The sequence below is a fragment of the Arvicola amphibius genome, chromosome 6 (genome assembly GCF_903992535.2).
Source record: "Arvicola amphibius chromosome 6, mArvAmp1.2, whole genome shotgun sequence".
NCBI classification, from domain to species: domain Eukaryota; kingdom Metazoa; phylum Chordata; class Mammalia; order Rodentia; family Cricetidae; genus Arvicola; species Arvicola amphibius.
In genome coordinates, this window is record NC_052052.2 from 147,151,593 (window position 1) to 147,177,765 (window position 26,173).

At 43.8% G+C, this 26,173-nt stretch overlaps 1 protein-coding gene across 3 annotated transcripts in view; it reads right to left on the reverse strand.

The window, feature by feature from the left end:
* Positions 1-104: 104 nt before the first annotated feature.
* Positions 105-26,173, reverse strand: part of Rnf144b (ring finger protein 144B) — a 63,981-nt gene continuing 37,912 nt past the window's right edge. For 2 of the 3 annotated variants that reach the window (XM_038332331.1, XM_038332330.1), the window contains exons 4-8: positions 19,046-19,106; positions 10,914-11,109; positions 8,948-9,092; positions 5,017-5,106; positions 105-3,617 (exon numbers count right to left, since the gene is read on the reverse strand). In XM_038332331.1, coding sequence (XP_038188259.1) covers positions 3,477-3,617; positions 5,017-5,106; positions 8,948-9,092; positions 10,914-11,109; positions 19,046-19,106 — 633 coding nt within the window. In that variant the 3' untranslated portion in view covers positions 105-3,476. The remainder of the gene's footprint in view (positions 3,618-5,016; positions 5,107-8,947; positions 9,093-10,913; positions 11,110-19,045; positions 19,107-26,173) is intronic. The other variant, XM_038332333.1, reaches the window with a different exon arrangement.

Genomic DNA, 26,173 nt, shown 5'->3' on the forward strand with positions numbered 1-26,173 from the left:
GTTTCGTTTTGTTTTTAGTAATTTCTGAGTCTGGGATTTCATAGTGATTTGTCCGGTTCCTAGAGTCTAGGACTGAAAGTTGTGCAGAACAAAGGCTAAACACGTTTGGTTTCCCACTCACATTTATTGGGGCTAAAGAGACTAAAACAGTTCATTTTCTTCCCAAAGAATTGAAAAAAATATATACAATACAACAGCAATTTGAGTAAGCACATGACGAAACTTCTGGAGCATGAACCAACATGAGATTGTGATAGCCTGTAGAATATCATTGAGACAGCTTTACACAACGTCATTCTTCTAAGGCATTTCCGAACTACATCTCACAGATGCACGTGTGTACAGTTCACATACATAAAGGACATCTATCCATGGACAGGGAGACATGTTCTTCAGGAGCGCGGGGCACAGAAGGAGAAAGCAGCACATACTTAGTTATTGAGTAATTTTGAAGAGGATACTTGGCTTCCGAGAAAGAGTTTTGTACATCCACAAATCAATGAGGATTTTCCACTTGAATGAAGAGAATTGTTTTGTGATGCTGACTACGAGAAAACTCACACGGAATTATTTGCTTTCCAAAGGCCATTTTCAAAGTACAGATTTCAAATCCAGAGCAAATACCCATGGCACGAACAAATAGCATGGCTAAGAGTCTAACACTTGCTCCTGGGCTCCTGTCTCCTCTAACAGATTCTAACGGGGGAAACCCAGAAGTGGCAAGGTCTGGATCACGGACCGTTGTTTTCAGTGAGATTTCTGGAAGGTGCAGACCTGGTGGGCTTCTCAATCTGTTTCAAATGAGCTAGACAATGTTTGGACAGCCAAACGCTTCTTATAAGAATCTTCTAAATCAGAAGGAGGAAGCTGAGGGGCAGAGGAAGTAAACTCCCCAGAGGCCAACAACTCAAAGTGAAAACACCAGCCGTCCCCATGACAGTTGCCACCTCGGGTCTCTGTAAACAAAGTTGAGTTAGGCTGGCATTGTGCCCTGGGATGTGCCAGAGATATATACTCCCGGGGTTCTAGTTACCAAATTCTCAGGGGATTTGGACACACTCCATCTCGCCCCATAAGGAAGGAGACACCATTATTCAGGCACTTCACAAACGAAAGAAAAAAAAAAAATCCAGTTAGGTAAAATCAGTTTGACAAACATCCCCCTCTCAGCTGAAAAAATGAAACCAAAATAAAGTCAAAACTAAGGCTTTCATAAACATTCTGGAAGGCAATTTCCCTCAATTTTGCCAGGGAACCAGCACAGACATTCTTTTCCACCATTACTCCAAATCCGCCAGCTCTTATTTCTGAGATAGCAGCATTTCAGGTTACGTGAAATCTGCCCCAGTTAGAACCAAGCGAGCTCAGAGAATTAGCTAATGATGGCTAGTGTTGTTGCTGCTGACATTCTTGCTACAAAAATCCAATTTCAGCTGAGTTCCTGTAATCCCCTGAGCTGCAACAAAAGCCCCTCACCTCAAGGGAGGCAGCTGTCTATGTCTGTGCAAGCTAACCACTCAGATAGATGTGCATTTATATTTGCACTAATAGGAAATACTCTTTCAGAAGAGAGGTTTTTTTGTTTTGCTTTCTGAAGTGCTTAGACATTCAATGGAGAACCAAACCAGTTTATACAGAGAAATTTCTAATAAATGATCCAAATGATTTGGCTTGTTTGCCACTCCTAAGTTTTCCAGAGATCTATGTTTTATACAAACTGGAGAATAAAAAAGTACACAGCCAATGAACATACTGTACATACATTAGATATTAATATATGTGCATGAACTAAAGATCCCTGAACATACACATCCCCCTTAGGATACATTCCACAGCAGAGGCAAGGCATCAGTCTTTGATAACAGATCCAGGATAGCAGCAATTTAACAATCTAGTCACCAAGTTAGCGTGGAAAACAGACTAGGCCCTGACTAGTCTCCCTGCCCTCGGAAGTCTCTGTCAACACGGAACACACAACTGTTCTTAGGAAGCACCGGGCTGCATTGCTCAGGGCAGCTGTAAAATCCTGTCACTGGAGAGTATATGTTTGTCTTTTAAAAACCTATTTGCTGAAGAATGGTATAATAGGCAGGATGAGTCACTGTGAGGTGACACAAAATCCAAATGACTGAAGACGCGTGAAATACTTCCATTTGGTTTCGTGTGGTCATTTTTATCAGTTTCTTGAGGACACAGAAAGTACTCAGATTGTCTGAACAGCTCCCAGGAGAACGATACTAAATTAGGACTGGCAAAGAGCTGCTCTCACTGGGTCTGAGAGTATGGAAATGACCTGATCATGACTTTACAGACAGCATAAGGACCGCACGAGGTGTTGTTTTCAAAGATTTGTTTCTGAGTCTACCCTCCCGGGTAAGTGATGAACTTAACAACAAAAATTCACATGTATACTAAGCAAAAGAAATATTACCTTTATTCTGACAGCTAAATCAATTAGTCATAGAAAGGAACAAGGTCTTTGAACTAATCTTGCTTCGAGTCATCTGTTGGGTACCCCCATGCATGCCTAGAGGGAGTCACATGGATTCTATGTGGGTGAATGGATGGGGTGTAAAGTGTACTGCTGATGGGCACTTTCTGGTCCAACTCCTAATCTGTTGGGAATATGACCACAGAGCCCAAGAAAGGACCCTGCTGTCTACGACAAAGGCTTTGAAACTTTCCTACCCACATCCCATATAAAATGCTTTTATAGACCACAGCTGCAGCCTGTGAGCAGTGAACTGGTTACTTTAGAAAAATATCTGAATCACAGACACTGAATTAGGCCATGTTGTTTTACAGGTTACAGCCTTTTCCTGGGAAGGGACAACTCCCTCTGAACAGCAGTTTCTCCTGCCTGAAGATGAGATTACACACAGAGAGAGCTATTATGTTTCTGCCAAGTCACTGTGGGAACACTGGAGAAGGGCTCGCAGTAGCCGGCACAGGCATGCCAGCCAGTGCGTCGACTCCTGAGATAAGCGGCCGGCCCTACTGCTCATAGAACTTCTTCACCGTGCAGTCTTAACCTTCCCCTCTGACTCTGGGCGTCTGCCATGTGTCTCACGGCAGTGGAATCAACACAGACTTTTGCTCAGCTTGCAATGCTGCCAAACACGGCAATGCCATTACTACACTGGATAGTCACCCGGGCTCCTTAGGTATGGATAGAGGATGGGCAGCCTGGTGGGATCCTTTAGATGGCAAGATGGTGATGTGTTCCAGTCTCCCAGGCAACAGCAAAGCTCCCAGCCTACTCCACAGACACAGTCTAAACTGCGGGGCTGCTTCTCACTACACAGGAACACTCGCACCCAGGACTTGGCCTTTTCCAACACCAAATGCTAGCAGGCAAGTTCAGAGTCTGGACACAGAGGCACTTCCAAAGTTTGGCAAGGAGAAGGAGGCAAGGTCGCTAAGTGGGCTTTATCGCTGCGCTGTCTCACATAACCCGGATGTCTGTGCAGGTAGCTTTAGGTTGTGGATGGATCGTGCTTTTTCTTCTTGCCTCGACAGGACTTGCAGACACAGCAGATAATGCACGGAGAGGCCAGGAGTAGCAGGGGTGAGGTCACCAAAGCAATGATGCCTAAGCCCACAAGGATGCCCACTACCTGGAAATGGAAGAGAAAACCCTATCTCAGCAGTTACATCATCTGAAATGTGTACCTGCCCCCAGGTGTAATGGCCTTTATGGTGTGAATGCTTGCATCCCCCTTCCAAATCCCCGTATTGGAACCCTAATACTCAGTGTGATGGCATTCGGAGAGGGGAGCCCCTAGCTGAGATAGAGCCTGGGTGATACTAGGGAGCTCAAGAGCTCACCTCCATTCTCAGCTTTCTCCCACGGGAGAACCCAGCAAGGAAACTATCATCTATGAGCCACAAGGCGTGCTGTGGATGTATCTCCTCATTGCCAACATGTCTAGTCTTAGAATCATCTAAGAGACACACTCCTGGATGTGTCTGTGTGGGCATTTCCAGACACAATTAACTGAGGAGGGAGGATATGTGATGCCATCCCATGGGCTGGGCATCAGACTGAATAACAAAAGGAAAAAAAGAAGAGAGCCTGACAAATGCTAGTGCCCTCCTCTCCCTGATTCCTGTGCATACCATGCGGAGAGATGGAGTCCCAGCCTCAAGCTCCTTACCTCCATGAACTCTGTTGTGTCCTCCCCACCACAATGGACTGTATCCCCTCAAACCATGAGCCAAACTGAACTCTTGCTCTTTAAGTCCTGAGACAGAAATCTAATACAAGGACCCTCAACAGGACCTGCCCATGTTGATACCTGAACCTCAGACTTCCAGCATCCAGAACTAGAAAGAAGCAATCTTCATCACCCAGTCTACGATCACCTGTTAGGTGAATGACTAGGACGCTGTCTCAGACACGTTCAGCAACGTTCTGAACTGGACACAAACTACAAAGCTACAAAGGACTAAACTGAGGTTGAGAACAAACAAGGCTAACTCGGCTTAGCTGTTAACTCCAAACCTTGTACTGTGGGTGTTGGCCTGTTCTCTATCGGGGCTTCCCCAACAGTCCCACAGGGACATTAATAATGATCGTTAGGATATAAGCACTGGTTTCCTCAAAGGGACCATAGCCTTTGATAAATACAAAACACTATTAAAAAACAAAGCACAGTTCCCTTTGAACTGCCACATAAACACACAGTGGCATGTACAGAGGGATCGGAGGCCTGGCAGGAGCCCACAGTATTGGAGAACTTCTTCTGATGGCTGATGTACTCTAAGTGCTTATAGGAAACTCCTCCCATGTTTTGCAAGAGCAAAGAACACGGGTGTTCATGCAGCTGGTCACTCTAACGCTCGACTCTCTGGTGCCTCTGTCCCTCAATAATCGTGCCCTTGAATTAACTGCAGGCAGCTGCTCCGTCGTTCTCGCTCTCTTTCCTTGTACCAGAACCTCCCAGGAGGGCATGAGAAAGCAAGGAAGCCACATTAATTCCAATGCATCTCATGTTTCCTTAAGGAGGAGGGTACCTGTGTTCGGTTCCACATTACCGATGCTCTCGAGTGGCCGAGCTTATTCCTGCATGGTCCTTTGTCATAATGCCTAAGGAATATGTCATTCTGAAAAGAAAAAAGGGGGGGGGGAGTTTCAGTAATCACATAATGTGGAGCTGAGAGGTAGATATGAAGTGCTGAGAATGACTTCCTCTAGGAATGCCAAACCGCCCTCTTCAGCAAGGCTTGCAGTTCTATAACTCACCTAGGAGACAAATCATAATGAACTCTTAGCTGAAACGAGAAAAAAAGATGGCCCCGATCGACCATCTCCAACAGGTGACTGACAGCAAGCTCTAGCAGAGGTGTGCCATGGAGCACCAGAGCCGTAAGCCAGGAGGATCCCTGTTATGAGAAATGCCACCATCTGATAGATGACAGGGAAGAGAAGCTGGCCACGAGAGCCTACGAGAGTAATGAGCTACATGATGAAGCAAGGAAACAGGATCCTGAATGAGGAGAAAGAAGATGTGGCTTTGCCCAGATGGACTACAGTCTGGACATGCTGAGCTTGACATCCAGGCAATACATCCAAAGGCAGCCCATTACTTATACCTGGTCTTTGAAGGAGAGGCATGGATGTTAATATACATAAAATGGGGGCCCCAGGTAACAGAACTCAGTGAGATTATCTAGAAGAGAAGCGGACTGAGAAGCAAGTTTGTTTAGAGAAGACACCCACAAATAGGTGAGGAGTCTAGAAAGGAAACTGAGGTACAGCCAGAGAGGTAAGGTCAAAAGAAATAGAAGAGGTGGCAACTTGCCAAGATGTCAAATCCAGCAGAGACCCTGGGAAAGGCAAGGATGTTGAATTTTACCAGTGAGAAATGTAAAACCTTGGAAAGAATGCAGTCATGGTATGGCCACATGGCTACATGGCCACTTGCGTGTCTCGGGCTGACTGGAGGAAGGTAGATGTCAGCTGCAAGACAGGATTGGGCTCTCTGGAAGTTTGGCTTCTGAACAGAGAGAAGAAACAGTCATCTTGAGGAGGCTGGCTCATCTCTAAGTAGCACACAAGAGACAGACTGAAATGGTGTAGGAGTAGACCTTGAGGTCACAAGAGAGAGGAAAGAACTGAAGGGGACATAGCTGTAAGGCTCCACCTCAGCGTCAGATGCGACACACATGAAGATGAAGGCAGGAGAAAACTCGGTGCCCAGCACACACAGTCTCTGCTTGGTAGCTGTCTCAGACTTGGGTTTTAGAAAATCCTCCTTTGTCCCAGGTTTTCAACCTACCCACAAACATACCACCACCGTGTAGCATAACATACTGCCCTGCAGAAAAGCATCTTTACCACAAGCCAAGGCCCTCATCTAAAACAGAGAAAGCAAGATCCCGAGACACGGCGGCAGAAAAGCATGCTTTAACATCTGAAGTCCATGTGTGCAGGCATTTAACATCTGCCCCATGTCATCTCGGGGGCCCACACAGCACAAGTGTCTGAACACAGTGTTCTCCACAACGCCATCCCTCGCACACACTCTAGCCAAAGGATGGAGATCTGCTGCACACACCGAGTCCCTTACATTCTTGCTTCCTAAAGAGAAGCACAGAGACTCAGCTCCTTGTGGATAGAAACCCAGTTTATGGACGGGGGACGCCAAGGAGAGGATCCTAGGATCTGTTTTTCATGTGAAAACCATGTTAAATACCACACACACTTGTCATCTACAGGACTATGTGGAAGTAAAGTTACTCACAGTGGAAGGCATTTGTGAGCTGTTTAAAGTCTTTCATCTACAACATCCACCCTCAAGGCTACAATCTAATGCACTTTCTTTAAAAAGACAAAGCTCGCTGGGGTGCTGGTGGTGCATGCCATTAATCCCAGCACTCAGGAGGCAGAGACAGGTGGATCTTGGGGAGTTTGAGGTCAGCCCAGTCTTCAGAGTGAGTTCCAGGACAGCCAGGAGAGGGCTACAGAGAGAAACCCTGTCTTGAACAACCAAAAAAAGAAAAAAGAAAAAAAAAGAGGAAGGAAGGAAGGAAGAAAGGAAGGAAGGAAGGAAGGAAGGAAGGAAGAAAGAAAGAAAGAAAGAAAGAAAGAAAGAAAGAAAGAAAGAAAGAAAGAAAGAGAGAGAAAAGAAGACCAGGCTCACAGAGGTGTTTTCTTACAATGTCCCAAATAGCTTACCTTACCTAATTTTCAACTGAAGTGCCAGTAGGCATTCCATTAATGACACCTTCATTCCTGGTGCTGCTTAGGGGACAACAACACTGAGTAAACCACTAGATCAGTGAAACCCAACTACAGAGCAAAACCAAGGACTGAGGAAAAGACACCAGCGTAAGTGTGTGCTGTCTTATGTCACTTGATGCAAGCTACTCATCAGAGGAGGGAGTCCCAGTTGAGAAAAAAACCTTCATAAGATCCAGCTATAGGCAAGCCTGTGGGGGCACTTCTTTAATTAGTGATTGATAGGGGAAGGATCAATCCATTGTGGGTGGTGCCATCCCTGGGCTGGTGGTCCTGGGTTATATAAGAAAGAAGGCTGAACAAGCCACGAGGAGCAAGTCAGTAAACAGCACCCATCCATGGCGTCTGCATCAGCTCCTGCCTCCAGGTCCCTGCCATGCTTGAGTTCCTGTCCTGATGTCCTTTGATGATCGAACTGCGATGTGGAAATCAAATAAAGCTTTTCCTCCCGAAGTTTCTTTGGTCATGGTGTTTCAGCACAGCAACAGTAGCCCTAACTAATACATGTGTGACTGAGGTATGACCCCAATATGGACAGCCAGGCTTCAAATTGCCCTGACAGGAGTTTGTATAAACACCTCAAACTTTAAGTGATTGAGATGGAAGTCCACCATCCCCAAGGCTGAGATCACTGTTCACCTTGGCATAGGACTGGATGAAAAATGCTGCTGACTTTGAGAAGACATGCTACTGGGTAGTGAGGGAGCATGATTAGACAAGTTCCAGCAAGACAGCAGTACTTCCTGTCACATGACACACAAGACAGCAGTACTTCCTGTCACACAGGACACAAGACACAGAGGCAGGGAAAGGCCGCTTTTCTAATTGCAGTAAGCAGAATGCCCCTCAAAGAGGCTCATGGCTGAGTCTCCAGTGACTATGGCTGCATCTATAACTATACCTGGGGGAGATTATCCTCTGTAATACAAATGTGTTCAATCTCATTTCATGGGTCTTTACAGAGAGGAAATCCTTCCTGGTGGTGGTGGGTGGGAATGAGAACCATGAAGAAGTCAGGCAGGATGGTGCTGCCTTTGGAAAGAAGGCAATTGCACAAGTCTAGCAATGCAAGCAACCCTATCTCTAGAAGACAGAAAGGCAAAGAACGGGATTCTCTTCTAGAGTCTCCAGACAGCATTGTAGCCTTGTCAAGATCATAATCCAGTGAGATACATATGAGACTTTAATGTACAGACATAGAAAATACTTCTGTGCTGTTTTAAGCCGCAAAGTTTGTGATCATTTGTGACATCAGCAACATAAAACAAATGCACTAACAGGCGTTTACATAATAGACATAATTTCCTCCAAAGCAGAAAATGCCCTTTTAAAAAGTATGTTCTGAAAACTAAAGTGGCACAAGTAGGCTAACACAAAGGTTCACCGTGTCTGAAGTGACTTGGTGACACAGAGCCTGCCTAGCATGTACACTGACAGGGTCCAGGGCCCAGGCCATGGACCAAATGAAACAAAGGGAAAGACCAAGTGAGAAGTCAAAGAAGGAGGAAGGAAGAAAGAGAGGAAGAAGGAAGACAGGAAAGTACAGACACAAGGAGTCAGGCTTAGGACACCTCACTAAGAAAACCAAATCCCTTTTGCAGGATAACAAGAAGCTCCATGTGTTATAGGGAAAGACTGTAGGGCTCTGAGTGTGGCACAGACACAGCAAAGGGAGATGCTCAGCCTCTTCCGAGGGGAACTTACATCCAGGTTCTGCAGACAGTACCAGCAAAATGTGTGTTTGCAGTTCTTGCACATCATCTGAGCGCAGCCTTCATTGCGTTCAATGTAAATGCGGCAAACTGGGCATTGCTTAATAGGGGCATCTGCCTCCGTCCCAAAGAGTGCCCTAAAACAAAACAGACGAGACGTGTTCAGTCAGTGGTCACCCACCTGATTGCCAGGGCTGTTAGAAGGATGGCTAATAGGTTCTGCTTGCTGTGTTTAATTCACTTCCAAAGAAAGGGGTGGGAGGAAAAATGGGAGACATGGATTATTAGTTGTTCAGATAGCTCAATAAGAAAGAATTTATTTATTTTGGCTCCTAATGAATTATATAATTACAATTTCCACAGCTGTCTGACTTTATTGCTTTGCCAAATTGATCCTTCATTCCCGGATCACACATTCTCTGAGTAAGAAGTACACGGAGAGAGTTAAGACTGGTAAGAACTTAACTCTGGCTCCAAACAGGATGCAGTCTATTTAACGACCCATTCATTAAATAAGAGGAAGGGGTGGGATATAGTTAGCGAAACTCGAAGAGATGCCAACCATTATCGAAAAGACCCCCAAGTGGACAACGAGGCCAGTGCATGACCACAGCAGAAAGGGGCACAGGACTTAAGCGGTTCAGGTTGAGCTATGAGGGAGTCAGAGTGCAGCATTACACTCCACTGATTGTGTATCAGAACCAACACCCAGTACCCAGAGACATCACAGTTTATAAAGTGTTGTCAAACCTATGGTAGACGCAGGATCTCTATTTTAATATTCTCCTTTGGGCTGCTGAGATAGTTCTGTGGGTAAAGGCACTTGCTGCTAAGCCTGATGACCTGAGTTCAATCCCTGGTACCCACCTGGTAAAAGGGAAACTCTCACAAGGTGTCCTCTGATCTTCACACATGATGCCACAGGTCCACACATGTACACACATACACACACAGGGTAAATAAACGTAACAAAAATTTTAATGCCCCCTTTTCTCAATGAGGACTCAGACTCATGAGAGACTGAGTGTCTTCTGTGAGGCCACCTGGATGACACAAACAGTGTCAGAACTCAAGTCACCCTGCCCCCAAGCCCTTTAAGCTGACTTGGGGCGGTAACTACTGTGGAAGGCACTGTTTTAAATCTGTTAGGGATGGCACATAGCAGCGTATGTATCAGAGTTCTCTTTCTTCTGTGCTTGATCTGCTATCCAAGCACAGCACTACAGCCAGGCAGCGTGACTATTCCTGAAGACGGGTTCTGCACAGTCTGAGGGCACTGGGTGACTAAGCCAACTGGCTGGGAACACTGGTGCTTTGTTCTTGCTCGTGCAGAACAGCCATAGCCTCAAGCGGAGCATGGGATCCAACACAAAGGTCTCTCACTTGCGCCTGGCTGCTGCCATAAAAACCCGCCATACAAAAAGGCACCCACTGCTTGAATTGCTTCTCAACATAAAATCTGAGTCCTGACACCACCTTTATAGCATGAAGCATTAGGAATGAATCTCTCTTCCTGTATTTTCTAAGCACTTAGGAAGACAGTCTATCTGTCTATGTGCTCTGTAGGATCAGCATACCCCGTGAGATGGCCATTTAATCAGGTAAGATCATATCTCTCTTATTTTGTAAACAGGAAGAATGGGCTACACCAGTGATAGGTAAACATGGTTTTGCACAAAGCCCCAACTTTCTCTTGAAACCTACAGAGTGAGGAACCCAAAGGAAGTGAACTCAAACAAACTTAACATGCCTGGAAGGTCCCCTTAGGCTAAAGAGCTAGAATCCCTTTTTTAGACATCCTGTTCTGGGTAGTGTCTGTTACCGCCTTACTAATTCTTCTCAGGATATTTCTTCAGTGAGCGTCTAAAAGCCATTGGGCTCAAACTCTTTCCCAAAGCCATTGATGTGAAGTTTGAAAAGAACACAAGGAGTAATCCCAAAGATACTTCATCCCTTACCCATGCTCCGGCACAATAGGCTGATCTCTACAGGAGGACTCCCCGTGCCAAGCATCCTTGCAACATGAGCAGAATTTCAGGTGGCAAGAAGGGCACTCCACCATCACAGGCTTCCCTGGGTCTCCTGCTGCAATGTGGCACACTGTCTGGCAGTCTGCAACAGGACACCATGTTCGGAGGGGGTCCATGTGAACCTCTGAAACATAAAGGAGGAAATTGTGATGGGCTAGCTCCGATCAAAATATTAAGCTTTCTCCCCTTCATTGATCTTTTTCATAGAGCAACATGTATAGCATATTATCAGCAAGGGAGTGGCCATGTCCATGATGGACAATTTTCATAATGGATCCAAGTCCACCGCCCACCATCCAGAGCACAGGGTCATCCCTGCTATATTCTCGAGGTCTGTAGGAATTAACAGAGCAAGTCATCATTTCCTTTATTAACAGTAATAGGTACACAATGGTCTTTAACCAAAAACTACAACTTGCCTTTGAGTACTCAAAATGCCCAAAACCTCAAGTCTCTTCTGGTGTGGGAAGTCCTTCTGTATATGTGTTGCTTTTATTGGTTAATAAAGAAGCTGCTTTTGGCCAATAGCTTAAGAGAATATACCATGCTGGAAGAGATATCTAGAGAGAGAGAGTAGGCAGAGTCAGAGAGAAGCCATGGAGCCACCCGCAGGAGACAGAAGCACCAATAGAAATGGGTTAATTTAAGATATAAGAGCTAGCTAGCAATACGCTTAAGTGATTGGCCAAGCAGTGATTTAAATATAATATAGTTTCTTTGTGATTATTTCAAGTCAGGGCAGTCAGGAAATGAACTAGCGGCCTCTGTCAACACCCTTCTATAATGAACTAGGTACCATCCTGAAGGAAAAGATGATGTGAGGAGTATCAGAGCAAGAGAACAAAGGTATTCTACACAAAAGAACAAGTGTTTGGGGCTCTGAGATACAGTTCATACAGCAGGAAATTGGAACACAAAGATTCAAATAAGTTTAGGATCGAACAGTATCCAGTGTGGCTTAGTTAGGAAGTCAGATTTAAGTAGCTTGCTGTCTTACCAGTGGACAAATTAGGGACTATTTATGAAGTGCCCACAGGCTCTTAAAGCAAACAGGACTTTCTCAGACTATCAAATGATGGTCATTCATATGACAATAGCTAGATCCATGAGACACACAGGAGAAAGGGTAGGAGTGGATAGCCTGCATCTGTTTAAGTATTTATATGTCTCTTTTGTTTTCCCAATTCTTGCTCATTAACAGAATCCATTTCTCTTCATGTAATATGCCCTATGACGAGACATATGAGGCTACTAGGAGGGAGCAGTAGCCTTTCTTTCTCTGAATGGATGTACTTTACAAATTTATTATTAATCATAATTCTCTCTTGAACCTCTAAGGTTAACGCCACTCCATTATAATTACTTTAATCAGTGGTAACAATTGGAGAAGTTATGACATGTTCTTATCAACTCATTGTTTCAGGCATCCAAAGCGGTACAACGAAAGCAGAAATGGTAAATGAGAGAACAATTACAGGTTCTGATAAATTGCTACAAAGTAGCTTAGAACCTGGGGCCACTACTGCCCCTGGTTCAACACAAACACCAGGAAAGCATCTGAGCCACGGAAAACAGGGATCTGACTTTTCCACCATCATGATAGGACAAGAGGACCAGGCACAAAAGCATGGGGGTGGGGCAAGGATGAAGGCATTACGGCTCTCTCCAGGGATGTGTACGAGATGCAGTAGCCTTAGACAAGTCTGTTGTATTAATACAATGGTGAACTCAGACCAGCAAAATGACAAGACAGCAGTAGGTGGTACAACCTTCATGGGCCACTGTCATAGAGAAGTACATTAGTGGCTGAGATACTATCCTATGGTCGTGCTTGTACTTCCTCCACTAGAAGTCGTGTTTGGGCATGTCTGGGTTGAATGACTTACTTGGTGTTTAGTCATGGGGATGAGACACACACTGGGCCTATGTTGAGCCATACCCCAGTCTTCTTAAGGATGCCTTACAGAGCCTAACTATGACCAAAGGCAGATATTCGGAGATGGATTTCTAGCTCTAAAAACAGAACTGGCCACTCTAGCCAATTCTCCCAGCTAACTCTCACAATCCCCTTGCAGCTTACAGAAACACCTGTCTGCCACGACAGTCTGCAGAGTCTAGAGCTGTGTTTTCCCAGACTTCTTACGGGGAAGGCTGGACATGGGGCATGATTCTAACCAACAGAAAGGTAAGGCAAGACCCACCACAGGGCTTCTAGAAAAGAACTGGTCCCCAGTACCGCTAATCTGCCTTCTTTTGTCCATGAGTAGGTGAAGTTGCAACACTGAGACAATCATTAGGATCTGGGGACTCTGAGGAAAAGCTGCCTTAAGGCATTTGAGCTGCTAAGTCAATCAGAGCCATCACTGCCCACCTAAGGAATTCCTGCTTATGAAGTAAGAGGATGTCCTTGTTGTTCAGCCATTTTCAGATATCCCTTGTAGATGCAAGAATATTAACAGATAAGACTACTTCTAGTTCCAGAGAGTAAATAATCACATTGTAGGGCTGTTTCTCCCACAGGGCAGATTTTACTGAAAAGGATTAAATGACCATGTCTGAGATGACCTTTAAAGTTTTTCCTATGCCCATAGTTTCATCTCTATGTACAGCACATGGAAATTATACAAGTAAATAAAAACAAATCCACATACATTATCATTCTGTAGAAACCTTGTGCGCCATAACACAAATTCATACCATTTTTTTAAGTTAATACATTCTGTCAGAAATAAAGGAGCTATAGATAGTTGAGCAGACAAATACTATAGATTCATGTAGTTGAGCATCATAGGGCAAATTTATAAAGACTAGGAGATGTGTTCAGTGAGAAGACCAGATTACAGAAGAGTATAAATAAGCGAGGTTTATAAAGCTGTGTACACAAAGACATACTTCCACTGCTTCCAGAAGACTCTTGCAGCTAACAGCTCTTCCGAAATGAAGGTCAAGGGTGAGGTGAAAAAGCACAGATTTCCTTTACTGTCAATATGAATTTTTAAAGTTACACTTACTTATGAGAACCATCTGATATTGCCCACATTATTAGTCCTGCCTTCATAGTTATTTTTAACTGTACATTTTTAATAATCACATTTGAGCCCTTCTTGTTGGAATCATGAACAAGCCGCAAGACTGCAAGTGGTTTTGATCCACTTCTAAAGTTTACCTAAATGATGCATATGTAAAGGTTCACCCACCCAAGGAACCATCAGTCACACTCTACAAAAACAGAAGCCAGTCAGAGTGGAAGGCGACTGAAGTTGGCTGGGGGATCCAGATGCACAAGAACACAGGGTCCCACCACTGAGGAAAGCAACTGTGTAACCCGACACTTCTCTTCCTTTGAGGTGGTCATGATTCCCAGCGCTGTCCATTGCACAGTAGACACACTGACTGCACACAGCATTCTCGCCACAATCCAAAGTCACATTCTTCAGTCACACTTCCCCTGTTCTGGATTTTGAGTAACACTGAATTCTTTGATGTGTATTTTTTTACTGTGATGTTTTTCATGTAAGGGACTGCAAAAGCTATTTAATGAGTTGTAAGTGTGCATGCGTGTGCGTGAATACAAGCATTCCTCCAGGTACAGGTACCCAAACCAAAAGAGGCTCAAGTTCTTTACATAAAATGGCATGGTATTTGCATGCTTTCAATCATCCCCAGCTTCCTTAAAACACTGACTGCCATCGATGTAAATGCTATATGGATAATTGTTATAACTACTTAGAGAATAATGAAAAATGGGTATACATATTCAGTACAGAAGCAATTTTTTAAAAATTATTTTTGATCCAAAGTTAGTTAAATCTGTGGCTGTTTGTAAGATGTATTTCTTATTCTGGGTTACTGATTACTGGAAAAGCAGAGTAACCTCCACAAGGCAGGCTCCGCCATCATTTAAGTGACTTACACCTGTGTGAAACTGGAAGTCTATTTTGTAAGACTCATGTACAATATTCACAAGGACATTTTACAACATGACATGAACTCCCTTCCTTGGCTTCTTCCCATCTGAGGTCCTTATCTCCCCGCTCACGTTCAGCTGTGTGCCTTTCTTCTCCTTTCCCCTGTGAGGAAAGAGCACGCAGAAGAAACGGCCATGCATGTCAGTCAGCAAGTCTGCGTGCACCATGGCTGAGCCTGCATCTGGCAACTCAGGATAGGAAATAGATTTCAGAGTCAGCCCTCCATAGCCGCAGGTCTGCTTGCATAGATTCAGCTACCCAGCATCCTGCGGTGAGCACTACTGCTCATATTCCGGAGGATTTCATGTGTACAATTGTGCCGTTCCTCTCCTACATCAGCCCTCTCTCTCCAAACTTAAGACCACACGCAAGATGGTTCATCGGGCAAGACACTTGCTAAGCAGTGCCTGATGTCCTGAATCTAATCCCTGGAACCCACGGACTTCCATACATGCCTTGGCATGTATGTTTCTCCCCTCACATCATACACATACAACACAATAATAATAAATACGTGAATTTAAAAGACATGCAAATAGGAGGGAGATTGGTGGGGAAAAGGGGGTTCAGTGGAGAAATGAGTGGTTAAGAGAGGACAATGGGGGTATTATCAAATTCTGTTATATAAATTATGGAATTGTAAACCAATAATTTTTTAAGTTTATAAACCTAGAATATAAGAATTTAGACAAAAGCAGCCCAGCCCAATGGTGACCTTGAAACGTCCTGGTGAGCATGACATCGTGTGCAAGGGCATGATTTAAAAGGGTTTAATCACTGGATACTTCATCAGAGAGGCAAATTTACAGACTTTGAACTTCAATTTACTTCTTCATAAGAGAGCTGGTGACTTAAGTAAAGACCTGTGACTATTTATCTGAAGACTGCTTGTCCCTGCAGTTGTACAAAGCAAGAAATGCTATTTCAAACTTCTCTGCTTCTGTATTCGGACAATTATTAGGAAATCAAACCAGCCTGGGAAGTGAGAAATGCCACGAGATCTAAGAACCGCATCTGACCTGGATGACGATTTTCAGTTCTCAAAACCCAAACCCAATCAACCTCAGCGCTGGGGGAGGAAGTGAAAGGGGAAGAGAAAAAAACAAAACAAAACTGAATCTTCAACCCTTGTTTTTCCTCCATGACAACCAGTGGTATTTCACAGGTGGCATACGCAATTTGCTTTTATTCTGCTATACACTTGCTCAACCAACGAGAGCGGTTCTCCTGTCATCCTCTGCCATGGAGTCTGCTCTAAAAGAGACACCACAGGAATTATTATTATTGTGGGAAACATCACGCATCCAATTTAATTTAATTATCAGTTGAAATAAATCAAGCTGTATTAATTTCTATGACCCAATGCATTTTTAATTATGCTGAAGTTAATTTGTCTTTGATATCCTAAAGAAGAGGAGTCTTCTGCAGGTAGTTAAAATGCCATTAAACTAAAGTAATCAGAATTAGCACCTGCTATAGACAATGCAGTACACATAGAATAGCTGACTGCTCTCAAGAGAGTTAAAAAGACTCAAAGATTTTCAAATTTGGAATAACATCGAAAGTCATTTGTTCTACCACTACTACAAGACCCACAAAAGTTTGCATAACTCAAGTTTGGTGAGTTTCAGATGAGCCTCTAAGTTACAGCTGGCTAGCCAAAAGAAATCACAATATTAGATATATGTAATTGCTGTTACCACTACGGGACTCTTGTCTCTTTAATATGGCCGTGTTGGACATCCCTACCACAGTGAGTCATGATCTCCGGGGACATGGTTACAGAAAGCAGGGTTCATACCTGAATAAGGGGACCCTGAATTAAAGGAGATGGTTGGAGTGTATTGTATGAATTTGCACAAAGTGCCACGTTCCTAAATGGCACCAGAGAACCCAGGGAACTAAGGGTAGAGCCCTTCAGTAAAGGGTGTGGGGTGAGATGAAGGGGTGACGTAACAGGCGATGCTGTTGTCCTGTCCTGAAAGAAGAGGCCGTGAGGTACAGGACACACGAAACTGAGGAGGAAAGTGTGCCTGACCAGAATGTTGGGAAGGATACAGGAGATCATCATTGTCCAAAAAGATGGACTCAGGCTTGAAGAAGTGTCCAGAACTATAAAACATTATGGAATTCAAGGGTTTTTTTTTTATAGGAAAACCTCAATTTCCTGAGTTTGTCCTATAGTAGGACATGTACCTAGACTTTGTAAGTAGAGAAAAATAAATTGCATGTAAACATAAAACTATTTGATTGACTTATCATGGATGAAAGCAGAGACATGCACCAGACAATGGTGGCACATGCCTTTAATCCCAGCACTCGGGAGGCGGAGGCAGGCACATCTCTGTGAGTTCAAGATCAGCCTGGTCTACAAGAGCTAGCTCTAGGATAGGCTCCAAAGCTACACAGAGAAACCCTGTCTCTAAAACAACCAACCCCCCAAATACTCTGTTTGCAAAGCCTGCCTAAATTTTTTTGAAGTAGACAGAGCACAGTACCGCATGCCACGAAGGTGTAAGGCAATCATAAGAAACATTGAACACTTGGAGAACTCAAAAGTCGCACAAAGCAAGACACCATTTGGGGAAAGAGCATGAAGATGTCTGTTGAGGTTTTTTTTTTCCCCCATGTGCACCTCACTCACAAGATTATTAACCCCACTTGGATGCAAAGACTATTTGGCCTGCTAACTAAAAACTGCTCTGTTTCCATTAATAATGTGTCAATCATTACACCCATGGCAATATGAAAACATTCCCTAAAGACTGTTACGATGATCTTGTTTAGGGAAAGGAGACACAGGAGGAAGAGTGTGGAATGTAAAGGTGGTTAGTTCTTATTATCAACAACTGTTGATATTTCGAAGAACAAGACATAGATAACAGTCATAGGACATGGTGTATAGATATTAATATCGACCTTGTTACACTCGGTGTCTTGGTCACCATGTTTAACATCAACCAAAACCTTATATTCGTACGTAAGAACCATAGAAAGTTTTAACTTCGGGAGCCACTAGCACTTGTCTAATGTTATTATTCCCTGTATGTAAGCAATAAGGCGTCAGCCTGCTGCTGAGGGCTAGGTAATGAGGATGATTCAAGAGAGAGGGAATGTTATTGTGAAGGCCACAAGAAAAAACAATTGGCTTCAAATATCAGCCTTATGAGTTTAACTGGGTGATCCGCCCATGACGGAAGAACAAAGCAGCCTAGAGCTCATAGACCACAGGGTCAAGCCAGACTTCAGCTGAAGAAACTGAATGGCATCCTGACAGTTCCAGACCAAGCTGCTGACCCTCAGAAACTTTGCTCATACTGTATGAGGGTTGGTGATCTACTTAGTGAGACAATAATGAAGCCTATGCGGGAAACATCTTCCTCCGACTTCTCAAATACTAAAAAGAGGGACCATCCAGTTCAAGACTGGCTTAAGGGTAGTAGGAGCGATTAAACTCCTTCAAAAAGATCTGGTTGCGCCAATGGTTATAAAAACACACACCCTACAGACAGACGGGCTGTGTAAGGAAAAAGGCTATGAAAAATGCTCCAAGGCCAAAGTTAGAACATATCAGCCCAGCACTTTGTAAATGTTATTAGAATAACACACACCCACATTCTTAGGCATAGCCATGACCGCAAAAGTAGTACCAAAAGGATAGACAAAGGCTACTTTCTCATGAGGACCAATAACAATGTTTCGACTGGTTATTCTTCTAAAAATGATCTTCAAGAGTGAGAAAAACAGTGATAAGACTAGCTTAAGAGAAATTTTCCTTCGTGTTATTATTATGAAACCATTTTACTTTTGCAATACCTTTCTGGATACAGCCCAAATCAAAACCACAAAATAACCAACATAATGAAAATTCCATTTCCTGCTAGTCTGAATTTTTGTTTGCTTTTTTTTTCCTCTCCTGGCTGTGGCTGGAAGAGTTGAAATTGCTTGTGGCAATTACTGCTTTACACCTTTTGTAGCCCCTTGTGGTTCTGTTGACAGCCCACAGGTGCTTTAATCTTGCAGGCAAGCTCCTGTAAAGATGATGTGTGTAAAAACCACATCCCCCACTAGGATAGGCAGAAGAATATGTACCTCGTTCAAACTTTAACCTCTGGTAAAGTTGATACTCGGCCACGGGCACCAAACAGGCAATCTGAAATCAGAGACGTTGGAGAGAGATGAGATTTCGGTCAGCGGAGGGTCCTACATCCCCAGCCCTTTCTGATATGTTTCTCTGACTTTGCCTCAATACCCCTGTCCCAGTTGCCTGGAATCCATTGTCCCTACTTGTTCATGCAGGAAGTAATACAAGCAGCAGTTCACAGGCCATCCCCCTCCTCTTGCCAAGGTTAGGCACCACCGCTCAAGCCGTGAGGAATAAAACTCCCTGCTTGCCTCCATTCCTTGCCTTGGTTGGCAGCTACTAACCAAGTTTTGATATCTGGGGCTTTCTCGTTGTTTGTGGACAGATATGAAAGAAACTCTTTCCTTCTTTACATTTACTGGAAAAGAGACTTTCCAAACACCATAGCTGTAGCTTTGGATCATTAAACACTAAGGTCAAGTAGACAGCACCTCAGTAAATACGCAAACTTTGTACGTAGACATGGTACGCTCTGAATGATACAAACTTCCCTTCGCTTACACCACACTGACATATTGTGCAGTGGCGACAAGGCAATGTCTTGTGACATTGCTTGTGACTAGACTCCCGCTTCTACTTTGGACAGCAGAATGGACCGAGGGCTTCCTAGTAAACAACGATGATTCATACTGACAGCGACACCGCTAAACACATTAAACATCTTACAATCGCATTTCAAAGTCAGGAAAAGCTAACTTCTCTTATAAACTGGAATTCTAAAAATATTAGCTACATTGATGGCAATGTATAACTATGTTGATGTTGCCAAATTACAAATGAGAAACAGAAGGATTTGAGATCGGCCTCCCAGGAATTCAACAAGTCAATTATGGGCCCCTACTCTTAGCCTTGATAATTCTAGCGTTAAACTATGAAGCTACTATATGTATGAATTATTATATATACATCATGAATATATAAACTATAGATATACTTTTGTTACAAAATACACTTAAATGAAAACATTTTCACAACTGACGAAACAAAGCCTGCTTTGAGAAGCTACAATAAGATGGCGATGCAAATACAGTTGCATTTAATAACACGATATATTTTAAAAGTACATTTATAATAAAATTATGTGCCTCAAAAGTAGTCTCGGTCTGTTTATTTCACAATCAGACCAAGTTAACAGAAATGAATTAAAGATCACAAAATAAACAAGTTCAGTCGTCTGCATACCTAACTCAGTACAATAAAATCGGTCCGTTCTGAAAAACATTTCCCTTCAAACTTTCTTTTACCAAATTTGGGGCGGGGGATGGGTTTTTCACCTGGTACCTTAAAGAACAGTCCCTTAACAAACCTTGTGAGAAAAAATGGGTCCAATTTCATGATATATGCATTTTGCTATAGTTCTGTTAAAAGTATAATTGGACTTTAGTAATATGGAAAGTTAGATTTATTAATTTGCTATAATACCACCCCCCCCCAAAAAAAAACTCCCCTAAAAGTCAAAGGCACGATGAATAAATTCAGAGTTGAAGAAAGCAAGTCCAGGCATCGGGCATTAGAAGATGGACTCAGTGCCTGACTCTGTCACTGGTCGCCATATGTAGAGGGCAAGTGATCTAACGCTACTTCCACCTTGGGCCCAAGCTGACTTGGAGTAGGTGTCATCTGGGTCCAAAGTGGTATTCCATAATCCTATGTTTACCTTCCTCTTCTCGAATGCTACTGAGATCACTGAGTCTATGCACCAGTCATCACCCTCAACTAAAATGATTTGCATCAGATTGATACAGACCTTCTTTAAATCCATCAAAAAAGCTCCAAATAATATTGTTTTTCCAGTGATGAACAAGTCATATAATAGCTAATCCACATAATATTTATGGGAGACAAGCAAATAAGAGAGAAAGTGTTTTTAGAGACAGATTCTATGTTAATGAGAAAAATGACAGAGAGTGGCACAGTAAAAGCTACTAACAATAGGGTTGGATGTTTATTTTAAATTAGAAAGGCAGATTCCATCAGACCAATACTTTAAGGCCAAGAGGAAAGGCATAAATCTCTAACATTTTATGTGTTGACCTAGTTTGATTTTTCCACTTACTATTTCATAAAGTCAAATATTTATTTAGAATTAGGCTTTAGCAAAGTAAGTCAACTTTTGCCCTGAAGTTTGTAGTCACCAAGAGTCATCAGTGCTCGGTGTGATCCTTACAGAATACAGATAAGGCCCAGAGCACACCCATCTCCCCACCAGCTCTGCCCTTCGGGCGCGCATCTTCTCAGTAAGCTTGCTGACAGCCTACCACAGGCAGAGCCCTTGGCAGGACATCTGGGCTACGCTCAAGATGTGCTCACAGAAAGAAATCACTCAGAACAACATACACACTTAAGAGTCAAAATGAAGCCAGGTGGTGGTGGCGCATGCCTCTAATCCCAGCACTTGGGAGGCAGAGGCAAGTGGATCTCTGTGAGTTCGAGGCCATCCTGGTCTACAAGAGCTAGCTCCAGGACACGCTCCAAAGCTACAGAGAAACCCTGTCTCGAAAAACCAAAAAAATAAAAAAAAGAATCAAAATGAAGCTTCTCCCTGATTTTGCCACCTCTTATATTTTGTCATTTAAAACTCATGTCCTCAAGTGTTTTCTCACAGTGTAGGTTTTAGATGAGAGAGAGCTGAACCTGGTTTAAAACACCACACACACACACACACACACACACACACACACACACACACACTATTCAAAGTATTAATTCTTGGTTTCATTGCCATTTTGGAGCTAAGTTAGAGCTGTTTAAGGCTTCCATTTGTACAATTATAAAATTTAAATAACTGTTACGATGAGTTCTGGAAAGGTCCGTGAGGCTGCAGGTGAAAGGGCTGCAGCAGGTGTTTGGCACCTGCAGCAGGTGTTTGGAAATGCTCACAAGAGCCCAAAAAGTGCCAGGCAGCCAGACTGGCAATCCCAGGAGAAAATCAATGAGATTATACAGAGCTATTTTACATCTACCCTTATCCTCTTTTTTTTTAAACCGGCAGAGATATTCAAAATTGTTCAAAATCACACTGTAATGCTCTTTTGAAACTTTTCATTCCCAAATAAATTTCAGACTCACAACATGTCGTAAAGGTTGAATAAAAACTTCCCGGCGTGGTGGTGGCGCACGCCTTTAATCCCAGCACTCGGGAGGCAGAGGCAGGCGGATCTCTGTGAGTTTGAGGCCAGCCTGGTCTACAAGAGCTAGGTCCAGGACAGGCTCTAAAAAAGCTGCAGAGAAACCCTGTCTCAAAAAACCAAAAAAAAAAAAAAAACTTCCCAAGTGTTACCCTTTCAACTTCTCCTAAAGAGAACCTTACATGAAAACTGCCGTTAATTATTAAAAGAATACAATTCAAATTGGTATGATACAACTAAATGATTGCCAGGACTTATTAAAACTTCACACATTCTCCCACTAATGTCCTTTTCCAGTCTGGTACGCACTCCAAGCTACAGCCCTGTATCTAGCTGCAGCGTCTCCTGGGCCTTCTGTGGCCATTTTTAGTTTATCTTTTCCTCTCCTGCTCTCCACATGTTTGACACATACAGGCCAGCTGTCTGCATGCTGCTCTCCAGCTGTGGTTGCCCTGATGCCTTCTCGTGATCATATGTGACTTGGGGACCGTCAGGAGGCACGTGGGGACCACAGTATTAGCGATGTTAGAATCTTGATGTGATTGCAGGATTCTAGACCAGATTTCTCTGTCCTCTGTAATTTGCATATACCTGCAGGAGTGTTTTAAGTTGGGGTCACTTTTTAAATATGTCTGCCACATGTGTATAGATGCCGACAGAAAGGGGAACTTAAGATAGAGTCTGCTGTAAGCCACCCAATCTGGGTAGTGGGAACCAAACCTGGGTCCTCAGGAAATGCTTTTAACCATTAAGACATCTCTCTGGGATCTTAATGAATGCTATTTAAGTTAGATAGCACCCTTTCAATAACAGAAAGTGCGGGCAGGGAAAGAGGAAAAAATACATGTGTGATTGCCTTCACTGGTTCAAGGCATTAATTATCTGAACAGGTTTTGTGTGAGGAGTTTTAATTGAGTTTAAGGCATACAAGCACGAGTTCTAGGTGGTCACTCTCTGACTCTCCTTCTACAGGGAGCCAGGACAGCTACACACAACAGCTGACTGGGTATCTCCAGCATCCACAGCTGAGAAGAAGCTTTGAAAAGCGAGGCACAGCTTTGAGTTTGAATCACTGTTTGCTGGAACCATCATATGGAAGCAAGCCGCCCACCCACATTAACACTAACCCATGAAAAAGAAAAAAGAAAAGGAGGAGAGAGAGGAGGGGAGAGTGGAGCCCATCCATCACAAATATTTATGCCCAAAGTGATAGGTGGCCCCAGAAGAAATGTGGATCTTGCTGCAAATACTCTTTCGAAAGAGAACACTAAAATGTCATAGGTAATTCTAAGTTAAGGACAGGCTTTGGGACGTACAGCCTATTGGTTTATAAAATCAAACCAATAGGAAAGAGAAGTCAAGGTTTTATTCAGGTTTGGCCCTTTAAATCAGCTGCTTAAAGAAAAAAAAGTAAAGACACAGGTTGAACGGTGGACTGTGACAGATGAGTGAATTGGCCATGAATAGGTTGTCATGACCCGCCACGCAAGGTCTGGGCATTTCCGAGGTGCCATGACTTGCAAAAATGGAAACAGAAAAAACCACTTGTATGAAGTAAACGCAGAAACTAGCAATGACTTCTGTCTCATCCCAACACACAGGAAGCCCCGCCCAGAAGAGCAGAAAGGAGTGCATCCACCCATTGTCTGAGGACAACACCTAAATCCTGAATGGAAAGAGCCAGAGGGCGTCACAGCCGGAGGGGACGGGGCTGGATGGGGGCATCCTGGAACCAAGGTCCAGATCACTCCACAGGTTGTCTTTCCTCCCGCTGCGAATCTAGGGGTTAAAAGGACACACCCATGTGTACAGCAGAGACAGATTCAACTAAACGACTGCTTAGTTGTCCAGCACAGCTTCAAAGAATCTCAGATATTTTATTTCCCACTTACATGAGGCTTTAAATACATCTCAAAATGAAAATCTAAATGTGTTCAAAAAATAAATTTCAGCTGGAAACCTCAAAAATAACTTTTCACTCTGGTTTGGCAGATCCCTTTGTCCCTCTCACCTCCAAAATTTAGCTTTTCTCCAGCCGGCACCCATGACAATGGACGGTTATTAGAGACACAGTCAGTCCCTTCCCATCTGTCCCCTGACGTCACAGCAGGAACAGAGGCCTGCTAGCTGGAGCATCTTCATCTTTCTGCCCCCACTGCCCACCACGGTAACGGGAGGGAATGTTGTTAACGGAGAGATGCCAGGGGCAGCTGCGAAGAATATCTGGCTCCTATAGCTCCAGCTGCCTCTCCCAAAGCCACCTTAAATAAACACGTCGGAGGAGGAAAAACTGTATTTTGCACATGTAAACCTCAGATTTCCTTAGCCCTTCTTCTCCTTCTCCTCCCCTGGGCCTCTGAGCTCTACACTCTAACTCCTTTGCTACAGAAATTCTGAGCCCCTGTTCCTGGCAAGGACAACTGTACCCACCCTTCCTCTGGTGCATCCTGGGAGTAAAAGGCAGGCTGGCCCCAGGACTTGAGAAGAGGCCTGGTGTGTGAGAGGCTGGTGAAAGGTGGTGCATTCCTGACTCCCCTACCAGCTGCCAGTCAGGAAAAGTCCAGTTCCGCTGGCCATGCAGTGACAGGCACTGTTCAAAGGGCTTTATGTGCCTGTCACGTTAATGTCACATGACACAGGCAAACAGTGTAGGCTCTCCCGGCAGGGGCAGGCCACTTCTCCAACACTGCAGGGAACTGCTGAGATTAAACATCACCTTTCAATACAGAGCTTTATTTAAAGTAAAGCTGACAGAAATAGCAATCTGTGTCCTGTGTTCATAATTCCATGTTGGACAGGTTCCTGGTTCCAATACATGGGAAAACCCTGCGGTGCAGTAGGTGAAAGTACCAGATGATGCAATGGAGGAACACCCGACTTTCCCCTGGCTCCCGTGTCACCTCTAAGCCACGAGTGTCCATCACCAGCTCCTGGGGCACAGAGGGGGGGTGGCGCCATGTTCTCCTGTCTTCCGCGTAAGCAAACAGGGCTTGAACCAGGCATTAAAATGCTTTACTAATGAGGCTATTCTTGACAGATAAACATGAAGAGGCAGAGCCACAGCTGAGCCAATTTAGAGGATTCAGGAAGACAGACAGGGAGCCCAGCCAAGTGAGCAAGCTGGACCCACAGAGGAAAGCACACATACAAAGAGCTTAGCCGGCTGTAGCCAGAACCATTTCCAACAAGGATATTTATGTGCTACCTGTATGATTAAATATGTTTCTCGAGTGTAAAGAGGAAAATCGTCATGGTGGAATTCAGTTAAGTGTCACACGAATGGGCCCCACTGTGATACAGTAACAACAGCAGAGACTACGGGCCATAGAGTAGCCTAAGGATTATACATAATGAAATCCGTAGGTTAGGAAGGGGGTGACAGCCCCGGTTCTTCTGTGTGCAGCACTACTTTGAAAGGAAGAGTCCCAAATAAACAGATAAAGCTAATCAGATCTCCAATATAATCTCAGTTCAATTCAAGCTTCCAAATGAGAACAACCCCCACTGCCATTACACGGTTTTACCACAGGAGACTCAAGTTGTAGCAGGTTGGTTAAGAACTTGACTACTGTATTTGAATGCTCTTCATGAGCTGGGCTGTCGGTAAAAGTCAGTGAGAACAGAAACGGCCCACAAATGCCCTAGAAGAGAGTCTTTCTGTCCATCTAATGAGAAAAAGATGTGGTAAATGTTAAATTGGCTTAGTATGGCATAGTCTTGTTCTGTTTTCTCAAATATACTTTGAAATTTTTATGAATTTTGAGAAGTATTATGGGATTGTTTGGTTTTAATATAGCCTTAAAGTAAAATTGCGTTGGGCAGAGAAACTTAATACAGCTCATAGCAGCTAGGAAGGAGAGACTGTGTAGCATTGGGAAAGAATGGGCAGAACACTACCAGGAAATGGGTATGCAAGGACAACCAGAATACCTCTGTGAGAGGCTTGGG